This window comes from Tachyglossus aculeatus, chromosome 5 (genome assembly GCF_015852505.1).
Source record: "Tachyglossus aculeatus isolate mTacAcu1 chromosome 5, mTacAcu1.pri, whole genome shotgun sequence".
NCBI lineage: Eukaryota > Metazoa > Chordata > Mammalia > Monotremata > Tachyglossidae > Tachyglossus > Tachyglossus aculeatus.
The window spans coordinates 51,589,186-51,605,064 of NC_052070.1; the positions used below are offsets into that span (position 1 = coordinate 51,589,186).

At 45.8% G+C, this 15,879-nt stretch overlaps 1 protein-coding gene across 1 annotated transcript in view; it reads left to right on the plus strand.

The window, feature by feature from the left end:
* The window catches only part of VPS13D (vacuolar protein sorting 13 homolog D), a 333,705-nt gene extending 319,449 nt beyond the window's left edge, over window positions 1-14,256 (plus strand). Inside the window, exons 69-70 of the mRNA XM_038746364.1 lie at window positions 8,663-8,903; window positions 10,654-14,256. Of these exons, the coding sequence (XP_038602292.1) occupies window positions 8,663-8,903; window positions 10,654-10,785 (373 nt within the window). The 3' untranslated portion in view covers window positions 10,786-14,256. The remainder of the gene's footprint in view (window positions 1-8,662; window positions 8,904-10,653) is intronic.
* Window positions 14,257-15,879: the final 1,623 nt, after the last annotated feature.

Here is a 15,879-nt window from a genome sequence, read left to right on the forward strand (position 1 = left end):
CGGGAATGGAATAGGCTCTGGGCCTCTATGCCTCCTTGGTCACCATGGGACCCTGCACCTTCCAAAGTGTTTGCCTTGCTCAGCTTTAATCTTCCTCCCAATTTGCTCCTGTTTCATCCTTCCTTTCCAAACCTGGCAGAGAAAGGATGCTACTACATTTTCCCCCAATAAGGAAAACAGCTGTAAAAATGAATCGAATATAAAAGTATTGGTCTTCAAGAATAAATTACAGTATCAACAGCCACAGAAAACATGGGCACAGAAGATCAGGGTGAGCTTTTTGGGTTCCACAGAAATGAAGAGCAAAGCTTATCCAGTTGCTTTGTGTCTCTAGCCAACATTTTTCAATAAATTTTCCATTCTCCGGGCTTAATAATAGATCAAAGGGCGAAAGTCCAACCAAGGCTCAATATGAGACCATGATGACTTTTCTCCTTTTGCCCTCTAACATTAGGTCATATGATAGAAAATAGACATTAAATCATTTCATGGTGGAAAGCAAGATTCTGTGGTTTGATTAATTTACCAAAGAACCTCAGATAATACAATGTGTGCTGAGAACTTTGTGATCTGCAGTTTCTAGGGGCACCCCCATGAATTAACTGGGGTTTGAAAAGAGGTAAAGGTAAATTGGAAAAATAAGGTTTTCTGGGATTTTCTCACCAAATAAGCCATCACGATTGACTGAAGGCCAGGATAGGGTGACTCAAACCTGAGGTGGACAGCTAGGAGCCATACAGAGTACCTGTTTCACTGGTTTCACTAGTTGTCTGGTCCATCCACAAAGAGTGATTTGGTGTACAGAACAGGAGTGAACTGTTTCAGAACCTGATCTGGGGCTTGGTTTGCAATAGGGTGTGTGCGCGCGCACACACACACACACTCATAGCTAGATAAGTCCCTTGGAAAACAGAAACACAACAATGTGATCACTGATTTTTACTGTTCAAAGATAGCACTAGGAACAGTGAGGTATTATCGAGTGCAAGGGTTCAGCTGAAATGATCTTTGGGCATCAGGCAGTCCCCGACCACCCAGTATGATTTTCAGATCACCTCTTCCTATCACAGTCTTCTTACTTACTTTTCTTGCTGCCTTTTATCACTGCCTCTCTGTGGAGTCATCCTATTCCTAATTGCTTCTTGTCGGATGGGTCGACTGTGGTTATTACCTGAGGTTGTACTTTCCTAAATTGTTACACTTCATTGGATATAAGCCGTGCCTCCTTGTGGTATTCAATATACCCAGTCTACAGGAAAGATTTCTTTCCTCCAGATCTACCTTCAGTGGCCACTTGGGCTCCAGCATAGAAGCCAGTTCCCTGATCCCTTGGCCTCTCTAATCTGACATCCAGAAGAGGTTCGGGTAATGATAGAGAACTCAGTGCCAGCCCAGCTTGGAAAGGAGGAGATGCGGTTTCTTGAAAAGACGTAGAAAGGAGGTCTGTTTCAAAACCTTCAATAGTATTCTGTTTGTTCAGAAAGTGCACCCACTGGGATCTTTATAACCCCAACCACCGGTGAGAAATTGCCCTCTCTTCTTGAAAGGGCTCTCGTCCCACTAGAGCTTTTGCCAAGGGTCAGTTGCCGCCAGGGTCACATCAGCCGGAAAGAATTTTTATTATTTACCAAACTTGATTAGGGAAACCCCAAGTGTTATGAAAATGTTGGGCTATTAATCTCCTGTTGAACAGAAAGGTCCTCTTTCTCTTCTGGTTTCGTACACCCTCCCCACCCCCACAAAAAGTGTCCAGAGCCCCACTGAGTCAGAGTGATTGATCCCTGACCACAGTCACTGCATCCCACAAGGTGACCTGGCAAGGCAGAAGCACACCAACTGGACACATCCCCCAGAGCTTTTTTCCACCTGACAGTCAGACATTCTGGATTTCAATCAATCAATCAGAATCAAAATTTATTAAGTGCTTACTGTGTGCAGAGCACTGTACTAAATGCTTGGGAGGGACATTCTGGATTTCAGTCAATCAAAATCAATGGTATTTATTGAGTGCCTACTGTGTACAGAGAACTGTACTAAATGCTTGGAAGAGTACAATATGTGAGTTAGTACAGTGCTCTGCACACAGTAAGCGCTCAATAAATACGATTGAATAAATGAAGAATTCTTAGAAATGTTCCCTGCCCAAAAGGAGGTTACAGTTTAGAGGGGTTTCTTCTTAGTTTTCCCCAAAGTTGAGTTCCCCTCCTAGCGTGCACTCGCTCCAATCAATGTGGTTTGGGCTCCAAAGTTATGGGAATGCAGTTGTCCTTAGGAGTTGAAGAAGCCTCCATCGGCGGGGAATGCAGCCACGTGTACGCTGTAGGTGGCCACATAATGGCTACTCTGTTTGCCTTCCCAAACAGAGTGCTTTCAGTGCTCAGCTCTTTGCTTGGAATAGGACTTAAGTTTTGACGTACCAAGATATTTCAAATTCCATTCTATGCTGCTTGACTAGAGCAAGCTGGAACGCTGCTCCCTGACTCTATTTAAGTCCTGAATATAATGAGCTCTGTATAAGTCGGCCCACCAAAGGGTGAAAATTGGCAGCTGTGAATTTACGTTTTTTGGCTTGGACTATTGGGATTTTACAAGTCTACATTCTTGGCATTGCCAACAAATTTGAATTATAAAATAATTCCCAGCTTTAATCGTGGGCGCCTTTAATAGAAGTGGTAATTGGGTGAAGCCAGCAGACAGATAAAACAGCAGAGCGGGCATTAAAGTCTCTCGTGGGACAAACAAAAAAAGCCAGTGAAGTGAAGCCAGCCCAACATATTAAGGGTAATTTGGAAAGAACTAGTCCATCTCATATGTTGGATGGTTTTGAGGCTTATCTGCAACATCTTAGGTGCCTCCCTCCTCAGCAGGCTAGGCAAGGAGAGTGAAGTCTTTGACAGAAAGGTTCACAACCCTAACCCACATTTTAATGGTGAAACAGAATCCCACAAGTGTAGGGTGTGGAGCACGCCTCTTCTTAATTACTCTGTGGGTTTGCATGGCAAAAGGCCCAACCAATAAGAAAAACAAAAAAAAATGTCTTAAGAAGGACTAGATTAAGAATGTAGGCCAGGGAACAGCCCATTTGCCAATTACTCATATGAGAAGATTTCACATGTTAAAGAAAATGAGGTAGAATATAGGAAATGGCATTCTTGGGTCAGGCTGCGAATCCAGGCACCCCTTTCTAGATTTTTGGAAGAAAGCATGGCCTAGTGGATAGAGCGTGGACCTGGAAGTCAGAAGGACCTGGATTCTAATTCCTGCTCCACCACGTGCCTGCTGTGTGACTTTGGGCAAATCACTTAACTTCTCTGGGCCTCAGTTACCTCATCTGTAAAATGGATATTAAGACTGTGAGCCCCATGTGGGACAGGTACTCTGTCCAACCTGTTTAGCTTGTATCTACCCCAGCACTTAGAACAGTGTTTGATATTATATTATATATTATTATTATCATTATTATTATTATTATTATTATTATTATTATTATTATGGTGGCCCTCCTTGTCACCCACTTCAGTGATTTGGGGCATACCATCTAACATCTCTAACTTTCCCTTGAACAACATCTCTGAATTCACCCTCTAAAGGAGTACTCAGGCAACAGTGAAAAGAGATCTGACTCTGGGCTCCAAGACCGCCCCCAGAACCTTTAGGGTGGAGACCCCTAGAAATCTCAGTCTCTGCCAGAGGTGAAAATCCATCTCCATCTGGATGTCTGCCCGCCATCTGAAACTCAATATGTCCAAGACTGAACTCCTTATCTTCCCTCCCAAACCCTGCCCTCTCCCTGACTTTCCCATCACTGTTGACGGCACTACCATCCTTCCTGTCTCACAAGCCCATAACCTTGGTGTCATCCTCGACTCCGCTCTCTCATTCACCCCTCACATCCAATCCGTCACCAGAACCTGCCAGTCTCACCTCCACAACGTCGCCAAGATCCGCCCTTTCCTCTCCATCCAAACCGCTACCCTGCTGGTTCAGTCTCTCATCCTATCCCGACTGGATTACTGCATCAGCCTCCTCTCTGATCTCCCATCCTCCTGTCTCTCCCCACTTCAATCTGTACTTCACGCTGCTGCCCGGATCATCTTTGTGCAGAAACGCTCTGGGCATGTTACTGCCCTCCTCAAAAATCTCCGGTGGCTGCCAGTCAACCTACGCATCAAGCAAAAACTCCTCACTCTCGGCTTCAAAGCTCTCCATCACCTCGCCCCCTCCTACCTCACCTCCCTTCTTTCCTTCTACAACCCACCCCGCACCCTCCGCTCCTCTGCCACTAACCTCCTCACTGTACCTCGTTCTCGCCTGTCCCACCGTCGACCCCTGGCCCACGTCCTCCCCCTGGCCTGGAATGCCCTCCCTCTACACATCCTCCAAGCTAGCTCTCTTCCTCCCTTCAAAACCCTACTGAGAGCTCACCTCCTCCAGGAGGCCTTCCCAGACTGAGCCCCCTTTTTCCTCTCCTCCTCCCCATCACCCCCTGCCCTACCTTCTTCCCCTCCCCACAGCACCTGTATATATGTTTGTTCAGATTTATTACTCTATTTTATGTGTACACATCTACTATTCTATTTATTTTGTTAATGATGTGTATCTAGCTTTATTTTTATTTATTCTGATGACTTGACACCTGTCCACATTTTTTGTTTTGTTGTCTGTCTCCCCCTTCTAGACTGTGAGCCCGTTGTTGGGTAGGGACCGTCTCTATATGTTGCCAACTTGTACTTCCCAAGCGCTTAGTACAGTGCTCTGCACACAGTAAGCACTCAATAAATACGACTGAATGAATGAAATGAATGAATGAAAAGAATCCCTCTTCCAACAGTGATAGTCAGCTGGTACCCCGTCCCTTCCGCTGTCGTGTAGTGGGGCACCTCTCCTAGATCTACTCCTCCTGAATCAAGGGGAAAGGACAGGGAACCAGCTGGCTCCAGGCCCCCTAACTGGGGCTTTTAATGCCTCACCACCCTCTCCACCTCTCACGTTTTCTTTAGTTGAATCCCATGTTGTCCATTTCTACCTGCCAAGAGTCCGTGTTATCCTACTCTCCTCCTGTCCCTCTTTGGCCTTCCCAACCAACTTTGACACTTTTCTCTCCCTCCTACCCTGACTCATTTCTCCTACTCTGATTCTTATGGACTTGAATCTTCATGTTGATGATTGCTCTGACCCCCTGTCCCCTACCCCAGCAACCTACTTCCTCACTCTGCTCAACTCTGCCAACCTCTTGCTTCATCCCACTTCAACCACACATTAGATCTCATCATGACTTGACAATTCTCCACTAGTGTCAGCAACTCTGACCTACTGTTATCTGAACACAAGTTTTTACCTGCTAGCTCACCCACACCCCCTCACCTCTGAATCCTTTCTGCAATGTGCACTGTAACCCCCAGGCTCTGGACCCACTCAACCCTTTTCAGGCTGCCATGTCTAAAATTTAACTTCCCGTCTTTCCTCCTTAAGCTCCTTCCTCCGTATTTTGCCGTCTCTATCTCTCACATCACCATCCTCCATGTTTCCAAAGCCTGCAACCTTGGCATTGCTCTTTATTCCTCACCCTCTTTCAACTCTCACTTTCAGGCCGTTGCGAAATCCTGTCGGCCTTTCCTCCACAACCTATCCTGAATATACTCCTTCTCTCCACCCAAACGGTCCCTACCATGGTACAGGTTATCAACATGTTATAGCTAGACTGCTTTATCAGTCTCTGCTCTCTCCCCATTGCAGTCCATACTCCACATTGCTGCCTGGATCACCTTCCTGAAGCATCACTTAGCTCATGTCTCGCCACACCTCAATCAGTCGTATTTATTGAGTGCTTATTGTGTGCAGAGCGCCGTACTATGTGCTTGGAAGGGTACAATTACAAAAGAGTTGGCAGATAGGTTCCCTGCCCATAAGGAGCTTAATGGCATCCCATCTCCCTCTGCATCATACAGAAACTCCTTACCAGTGGTTTCAGGGCTCTCTGCCCCACTTCTTTATCTTACAGATCAGCCCTCTTCATCGGCTACTCCCAGCTAACACTCTTCATTCTTCCCAAGGTCATCTTCTCGACTTTCGATTCTCCTGCTCCCAACCCCTTATTCACGTCATTGCAGCAGACTGGTACTGCTTCCCGCCCTTAAATCTGTCCAGCCACAACACATCTCACCTGAAAAGACCTTCTGAAAGCCCACCTCCAGAAAGCCTTCCCTTACTTATTCCTAGTTCCCAAGCCTAATCAACCCAAGAACCACCCTTAGCATTTGTGTAGTCACGTTCATCCTCAACACTTACATGCACTTAAATAGTTAATTGTGCCACTGTGTATTCTGCTTTCACCTGTTATTTCTGCTACTTTTATTATACTTGTTCTTCTTCTCACTACTATTATGTCTGTATGTCTGTCATCCCTTTAAGAGTGTAAGCTCCTTGGGGACAAGGTTTGTGTGTTTTGCTTCTGTTATCCTTTCCCATGTGCTTATTACACTGCTTTGCAGTCCGTACGTAGGCACTCAATAAAAACCACTGATTTATTGATCGGTGGTACAAATAAGATGGGAAGAAAGATACTAAAGATATATTCCATTACTTCAGCATTTCAGTCTCTGTTCCTGTAACTTTTCACACCACTTAAGTATAAACGGACCAAGAGAGATCCCATTGTCTGAGAAAGAGGTGGGAATGATTGATTGGCTCTGGGAACTTTGCCTGAATAGATTGAGTTCAAATGTACCTAGACTCATTTGCATACTTTAAAAGGCTCGCTATGCTTGTGGGACCCAGCAGTCTCCTAAATTAAATTGTCTATTTCCTCAGCCTAGCCCTTGCCTACTTTTCTACCCCTTTGCCATCTACCAAGGCAGTTTAAAAGCTCCTTGGATTTCTAAGAAGCAGTCGGTGCCCACCTTGCTGTCTGCCTCATATTAACAGGCAGCTCCATGATTTCATTAGGATTTGCAGTCCTCGATGACCGAATAGGTGAACCAGTGCTGCTCAAGGCCTGCCAATGTATTCATTCTGTAGCCAACAGCAGGGCAGGTAGTATAGTTAAAACTTCATTGTCACCATACAAGCATCCTCAGCCTGAGATGTTCTTGGGAAGAGTACAATTGCAATTCTTGCTGGGAGAAGCAAGAATTGGTTTCACATCTTTTCAGCAATTCAATCTACCAGTGATATTTATTAAGCATTTACTGTAGTGTACTAAGCCCTTGGGAGAGTTCAGTAGGGTTGGTAGACGTGATCCCTGCCCTCAAAAGCTTACAATCTAGTTGGGGAGGGCAGATGTTAAAATAAATTGCATGTCAGGAAAGCAGCAGAGAAGTAAGTTCTGTGGTGATGATAATGGTATTTGTTAAGCGCTTACTATGTGCCAGGCACTGTTCCAAGCGCTGGGGTGGATACAAGCAAATCGGGTTGGACGGTGGGGGTTGAGTTCCAAAGTGCTTAGGGACCATGGACCTGAGGGTTTAGGCAAACCAGAGGAGAGGCTAGCCAGGGAAGGCTTTGTGAAAGAGGTACAATTTTAGAAGGGCTTTGTGAGGTGAAGAATGGTGATCTGTAGGATACAAAGCTGGAAGGAGTTCCAGGCCAGACAGGGAGGGTGTGAGCAACGGGGGATCAGATTTGGCAGGAAAGTTGTTGACACATTATAACAGACACATTCCCTGCCCACCACAAGCTTACAATAAATATGATTGACTGATGTAATGGTTTTTTGTATCTGCCCATTTTCCCTCAAGTTAAAGGGGAGAAAAAAGGCTTGAAAAGCTATAGAGAAATGGTGGTCAGAGTTATGGGGAACAGGTGTAGTGGTAACCAAATTTGGGCTTTCTCCCTGTATGGTAGCTCTGCGGAGGAACTGCCAAGATAGCTGTGCTAGAAGTAACTCACTTGTGAGCTGACCATTATGGATATTTGGAAGATCCTCCCAGCATGTTCGGCATTTGGTTTTCTTTGCTTTCCTTGCATTGATCTTTGCCGACACCGTGATTAGGTAAATCTGCTTAATTCAACCTTTTCCCCTCCTGTATTCATCACTCTCCAGCCTAACTAATCTCTCTGGGGATACCTTCTGTTGGCTTCTTAACCTTTCACCTCAGTGGTGTTAAACAGCTAATTTCTCTTCTGTGACTCCCAATTTGGGTTTAAAGGTTAAATCGGCTGTTGTTTTTCGCCTCCAACAAAGTATTAAGGTTGGATTCTGACCTTGAGCAACTTGAAAAGCGTGGCTCAGTGGAAAGAGTACAGGCTTTGGAGTCAGAGGTCATGGGTTCAAATCCCTGCTCCGTCACTTGTCAGCTGTGTGACTTTGGGCAAGTCACCTAACTTCTCTGTGCCTCAGTTACCTCATCTGTAAAATGGGGATTAAGACTGTGAGCCCCACATGGGACAACCTGATCACCTTGTAACCTCCCCAGCACTTAGAACAGTGCTTTGCACATAGTAAGCGCTTAATAAATGCCATTATTATTATTATTATTAAAGAGCCGCCTCCACCATAGTACCAGCATTTAAATTGTGAGAGGGGAAGGGAATGGAAAAGGATGCGGTCAGCCCAGAGTTCTGGCCGGTATCATCTTGTCATGTGGAGTTCTGTAACCTGCTGAGCTTACCATTTAGGAGGTAAACTGTGACCCTGGCCTCATCTCTCTTTTTCCCTCTGCAGTTTCATAGCAGTGGAGAATATCGACAGCTACTGCGTGCTCATCTCCTCCAAAGCAGTTTACTTCTTGAAGAGCGGAGACTACGTAGACCGGGAGGCCATTTTCCTGGAGGTCAAGTACGATCATCTCTTCCACTGCCTGGTGTCCAAGGACCATGGGAAAGTGTATGTCCAGCTGACCAAGAAAGCGGTGAACCCCAGCAGTGGAGTAGCGATCCCAGGGCCGTCACACCAGAAGCCCATGGTGAGGAGCTGTTTTGTTTCTCTTCTTCCCGGGGGTGACAGGGCTACTCATTGCAGTCGCTGGGGCCAAACCAAAGATAACGCAAAACTCTCTTTGCCACGCGTTTGGATTAGAACACAACGACAGAGTTAGGGAAGGTCCACCCGACAGCCTGCGTCTGTCTGAATCCAACAGAGTGTCAGGAGGAATGGTTGGGCACACATGAGCAACGTCAAGCACAGAATGAGTGCTACTTCATGAGTTTTCTCCAACACAGGGTTCCTAACCCGCGTGTCCTAGGAGAACTGAGTGTATGGATTTTTGATTTCTGTTAAACCCCTTCTCCAGTGCCTACCTACTATCAGGGAGTTAGGGGCCATTTGAAAGTCTGTCCCAACATGGTTCAAAGTCAGACTGATCGAGTGAAATGATCAAAAGCAATGTGGCCTAATGGAAAGGACACAGCCCGGTAGTCAGAGGAACCTGGCTTCTAATCACAGCTCTGCCACCTACCTACTCTGTGACCTTGGACAAGTCCCTTCACTTAGAATAATCATAATAATAATTCCGGCATTTGTTAAGCATGTACTATGTGCCAGCCACTGTACTAAGTGCTGGGGTGGTTACAAGCAAATCGGGTTGGACACCATCCCTGTCCCACGTGGGGATCACAGTCTTGATCCCATTTTACGGATGAGGTAACTGAAGCACAGAGAAGTGAAGTGACTTAGCCAAGGTCACCCAGCAGACGAGTGGCTGAGCCAGGATTAGAGCCCCTGACCTTCTGACTCCCAGACCCTTGCTCTGTCCACTATGTCACGCTGCTGCACTTCTTTGTGCCTCAGTTTCCTCATCCATAAAATGGGGATTAAAGACCTATTTTCCCTCCCTCTTAGACTGTGAACCCCTCTGCAAGACAGGAACTGTGTCTAATCTGCCTATACTGTACGTACCCCAGTGCTTAGCACAGTGCTTGTGGTAAGCACTTTGGTAAGCTCTTACCAAATACCATAATTGTCATTACTTATTATCAAAATCTAAAGTGACAGGCCCCAAAATAAGGTCAGATTGCTGGGTGTGGAACTAGAGACAAGTGTTGAAGAAACACCATCTTCTCCAAACCTCCCCAGTTGGCTAAAGGAAAACAGGTTTTCCAAACCATAGGCAGCACGAAGCTGGAGGCCACTTATTATAAGATGGAAGTGGAGAGCTTTTTCATTGCTGTTCCAGAGGAAAACCGAGTCTATGAAGTCATACGCATTCAAAGTGTTAGGCAGTCTCAAGTTTTACCCTGGAGCAAGGATTTTGAAATGTATGTATGGTGGGTGGGGAGGTAATTCCTATTTCCACTAATCTTTGATCAAAAATCAAAGTCCTCTCCATTTAGATTTCCTCTTCTCTATTAGTTCGCATCTCCTCCACCCTTCACAAGTCTCTTGGGCATTCTTCCATTCATTGTCAACTTGGGGTCACTCGAAGTGTTCTGGATGTTTGTCAGTGTGACCCGACTAGACTATGGTGAGCTCCATCAGAACTCTCCAAGGCTTCTTGGTAAGCCGTATTCCTCTGCCCACCTCTGCGGAGCACTGGGTGCTCAGCACATCCACATACCTGTCCATCCAGTGCTCGAATGGACCTATCAGTTGAGGCTCAGAATTGACTGGACATTTCGGTTGAGACCCCGAATTGATTGGATGAGTCGGTTGCCACTCGAATTGAACGGACATGTCAGGCGTGACTTTGATTTGGTACCTTGCTCTTTTTTCTCCAGGTCCATGTGAAATCCGAGGTCCTTGCAGTCAAATTATCCCAAGAAATAAACTATGCAAAGAGCCTTTACTACGAACAGCAGCTTATGTTGCGACTCAGCGAGAATCAAGACCAGCTGGAGCTGGACTCCTGAACACTCCCACTGCCAGAGTGAGAATGTCCCAGACCTGCCCCTAAGACATTCAGGAGTGAAGAGACCTATTTTTTGGCTGAATTGAAAGAGAGAACAAGAATAGGTTGCGGGGAAGGCATCCTTGGGCAGTGAGGGAAAGCAGTGCACTACTCAGCCAGACAAACTTGAAAGCCAGGAGTCACATTTACCATTTGAGGGCACTTTAGATTATGGGGGAAGAATTTTCAAAGGTGATGGTGAGAGTAATATTAAAAAAATCTACATTTGAATTGAATTATTAGAATGCCCTGTATTTTGCTAACGTGTATATATGTACAACTGTGTGTTTGTAAATATGAAAGAATGTTTCAGAATATGGGCCGGGGATGTAAAGGTTTGTTTACTGTAAAACAGTTCGTACTCTACTGAATCTTCTATTGCACTAATTCTATGCATCTTCTACAGGACACTGTGTGAGTGGTAGAAGGGTATTCTTGAGAGCGAAGGAATGTTCATGTTCTTTAAAAATATGTATATATATATATATATATCTTCCCAGGAGACTTGAGTGGCGGGTGCATAATCCAGTGGTCTAAAGAGCTGAACTTCAAGGGAAAAATATTATTGATTGTCCAAACTGGGGGGTGCAGCCTGTTCCCTGGCATTCAAAACCAAAAATTCCCTTTCGTGCTCAAATTTGGGTGTGGGTGTGACCCTCTGAGGCTTTGCCTGTGGCTTGGGGGCCACCTGACTTCCTGTGTCCTGACTCCAAATCCACTCTCAGCTAAGGAGCCGGGCTCTGGAGGTCCAATTGGTTGGTCCAATTGAAGCCCTGAGCCTCTTTGTAATTTTGTCCCAAATGGAAGGATTTTGTCATTTAGGGAACAATTTTTTCTTCTTTGGGCTGCCCAAAGCATGGAAACTTTGATAGATTTGGGATAATTTGGTTTTCCTCCCTGAAAAAGAGTTGGCTTTCTGGGACCTATCCCTTGGACTTGTAGAAGTGCCTCTAAGCACTGCTAAAGTGGGTGGATCAGGCATGGGTTGGAGTAGTAATGACTCTCTGAAGCAGCCATTAATTTTTTTTTCAAATCTACATCAAACGTTAGTCAATCTCCTCTCCTCGAAGAGAAAAGCAGGACATAAAAAGATCCTGCTCTTCCAAGTTGTTTCCCATGAACTCACCCGTTTGCTGGAGTACTAGTCCCCAAATGGGAGGGGGAAGTGACCTCCAGGTCCAGAAGCATACTGGGAGAAAGGGAAGGAGCCTCTCGTGTTGGCTCTTCATTTATTTTTCCATATTTTCAGTGGAAGTCAGGGAATTGTTTTTGCAAGTTGATTTGCTATGATACTCTTTTTCCCCAAGCAGTTCAAGGAATTGCCCATAATTCCCAGCCTGGACCAGGCCCTCTTGGAAGTTCTCCACTTCCCTCCCCTCTGGACTCCCCAAGAAGAGAAAGCGAACAAGGCCTGACTACTGTCAGCTCATATTTTTTAGAACTTTTTTTTTCTATGATAAGTAAGCAGTGGCAAAACCCTTGGAAGAGTGGCTGGTAGTGTCTTTAGAAGAAGGCCCATGCTGAGCCTTTTTAATTTTTAAATGAAACTGTTGAAAACTTTTTAAGCATTTGTTATACAGAACAGACTCAAGATGCGTCAGTTGATGTGCGGATGGTTTAAAATCCACAACCAATGTCCATCCAAGACACAAATGAAACTGATCTCTTCTCACCATGCGAGTCTTGCACATTTCTAGGGAAGTTTCATTTTTCAATTGAAACAGAAAACATCTCAATACAAGTGTATTGGCGAAACAGTGCCATCAACTGTCGGTCCAATCGGACTCCGGGATCCTGAAGATCATCATCATCAATCTGTGAACGTTTTAGATGAATTGTCAGGAACGGGGAGCCAGGTCCAAAGAAAGGTAAAAGTCTTTTGTTCGAGGTGGAGTTTAGGGAGATTTTCTTGCTTATTGCTTGGTAGGACTGGTGGTATCTTGTGTTCAGAGGGGGTGTGTGCAGTGGAGGAGAAAGTTCTAAATCATAGTCATCTGGCATAGTGTAGTGTCCAATGGTCCTACCATGGGAGATCGGCTATTATGACATGATCTTACTCCTAATGAGCTAGTGTTCTCCTTAAGTTGTGACTGGTTCTGCAAATGAATCAGGAGTGCGAAGATGGATTGTTATAATGATGTGCCGCCTCATCCTGCAGCTTGAATGCCTGGTCCACACTCCAGTTGCTCTTGGAAATCTAGTCATTTGCACATTCTTTCTTGGGTTGGCTGGGGCGCTGCATTCCTGTGGATAAACCTTTCTGGAGCTTTAGACAGCAGCCAGAAGACCTGCAACAAAAGCCACAATCAAGCTCCTCCACCAGAGCGAATGAGAAGTGACCCCCAGCCCACCAGATTCTGGAAGGATATAGTTCACAGTAAACCACTCTCCCCAGCCCAGCAGCCAGCTCCTTTCTAATTTTAGTCGACTCTTTAAATAGTTATCTCCTCCGCATTGCACAAAAGTTGTCTTTGAAACCTAAGCCATCGAGGATTCATCTGTTGAGCAACAAACCACTGACTGTGCAGTGAGTTATGGGGATTCCATCCCTTTCTGAGCTCTTCCCTGCTCTTGGTTGTGCAGCTGCCCCAATTTGTGCAGGGCCCTGGTTGTGGGTTGCCTTGGATAGGAATCTGCTTCTGTAGCTCTTAGACTTGGAGACTGGGCTTTGCTCTTCTAAATTTGGATCTTGGGAAGGTTTCTCTAGCTAGTGTTTTCTTCCCCTTTTTCAACAAGAAAAAAAGCCCTATGCTAATAAGGAAGTATGCTCTGCCTCGTTCTGATGACTCACCCATCTGTCTTTGGGACTCCTAAGAAAATTCCTCTCGGCCATCATTTTGGATTGGATTAAGCTTTTTGACTGCAGTGTCAAACTGTAGGTCTTATGGTCTTCCCCATCTTAATGCCGGCTCTGAGATTCAGCCCTCTTGCTGTTGATCGAAGTGAATGCCTTAAAAGGGATTAGGATGCAAAATGTTTTTTGCCAGATCACCGCTGATCGGCCCCTTTGACAGCCCAGCCAGAAATGGGAGGAAGGAAACGCTATCTGCCCCTGCACTCCAGTGCCAAGCACTGCATCGGTTGGCTCCAGACAAATGTTTGCCAGGGCACATGCCAGGGAATTCAGAAATGTTTCCACTTTCAGAACGTTGCACTACTTGACATGTTCAATCCCTGTGCCATGTGTTGTGATATCCAAGGGGCTGCTTTATTTTCCATTGTTGTTGGAGCCGCGGTTGCTGCAACAGCGTCCCGAGAACATTATGATAGTAATGGTGTAAGAAAATGATTCTGAGAGTAAAATAAATATTTGATCCTATGCTGTGTAAACAATATGTTCGTAAATGTTTTAAGGCTCACTCATTCTTTATTATGGTTCTCATCTTGATATCTCCCTCCCTCCTGTGGAATAAAACTGCTCTCTGACTTCAAATACCCTATCTCTTTCTTGAGGGGGTGTCTCTCTTCTCTGCACGCACAGGACTTAAAATTTTAGACTGAACGTTCCTTAAGGGGAGGGAAGAGTTACTGTTGCTCTCGCCCAATCACTTGGTTCATGGCCTAGCATTCAGTAGGCACCTGATAAATGGCCTTGATTGATTGATTGGGCCTCAAGCTGACCCCAGGGCAGCCTTACAAGAACAAAATATGAACAAGCTTACGATGTTTTTTTAACAGCAACCCCACCAGGAGGGGGTACCCATGCAGGAAAAGAAATCAACTCGGCCTTTGTCATTCTCCCAGCAGAAATCAGGACTCACCGAGGAGGAAGGGCTACTGGTAAATACTGAGTCACGGGTGGGTATAGCTTTCCGCAGCTCAGATCACCCAGACAGCACCCCGTCTCCTGCGCGGCACCATGTTGAAGCCAGGGGGATGGTGTGCATGCCAGCCTTTTGCCTGAAAAGCAAAGCTGTCACCAATACATCCTCCCAATAAACCATTTTCACCAACTTAAAAAATTTGGGATAACCCGGAAGGAGTTGCCAGAACTGGGTGAAGGCAAGAGAAAGCGGGGAGTTGGCATTTCACTGGAACAGAAAACAAAACCAATTGGCTGAAAGACTGGCTCAGCCAGTCAGATCTTGTCTTAGCCAGTCTGGAAGGCTGAGATATCCCTGTAAAACGGAACCGCAAACGTGTCGGCGGTTGAGTTCCTAGTGAGTTTCTTGGAGGATGTCAGTCTCTGAGGTCGGCCTTAGCCTCTTTTACTTACTTTCAGTTGGTTCCAAGAACCGACTGAAAAGGAATTTTTCAAGTCCCACTTTCAGTGCTAATGGCAGGGCCCAGCTCGGGGAAGGGGTGGGAGAGTTGGGGAGGGCTTTGTGGCAGGCAGTTCTAAGGCTGGAACCACTGCCTAGGCCGACACTCTTACACCAGCTGGAGATGTCTGAAGGGGAAAAGCCTTCTGACCCAAAGAGAAAGCCATCTCTACTGTGACCTAAAAGGAAGCTGAACAGGGAAATGCCAGATGTGGAGAGAGGAGAGGCCTGCAGAATTCACAGACTGGCTGATTGGGCCCCAAGCAATGAGCCATGCACTGGATTGGAATCGAAAGACCGCTTCATCCCTTCTGGCCCCAGGACACTCATATCATTTAGAATCATTAGTTTGGGCCTGGACAGGACAGGCCCCTGATTTTCCCAGAACTGGACACCGGTTGCTACCCAAGCAGCAAGAGCCTGTGTCATTGATTCCCCCGGGTGGTAGTAATAACCTCACACTTCATGCTTATTCTGGCCTCGCTTACAAGTACTAAAGGTCATCGAAGAAGTAAACAGCCTTCATGAACATTTTCACTTGGGGGAAAACGTTAGGGTCACCCACAAGACTAAGGACAAAGGAGCGAACGGAAATCTGAAGCAAACTCCGCCCTGCTTCTTCAGGAGAAATTCTTCCCATGCCCCAGCCTTGGGTCAGAATCCCTATTGTCCCCAGGGGATCACTGCTCAAAGTCCCTTCTCAGCTCCTGTTTAATTTAGCACTGGCTCACAAATAATTACCAACCCAAGGGGAAAGTAGCAATTTACTTCTCTGGGAAAAGATAGGAAAATCA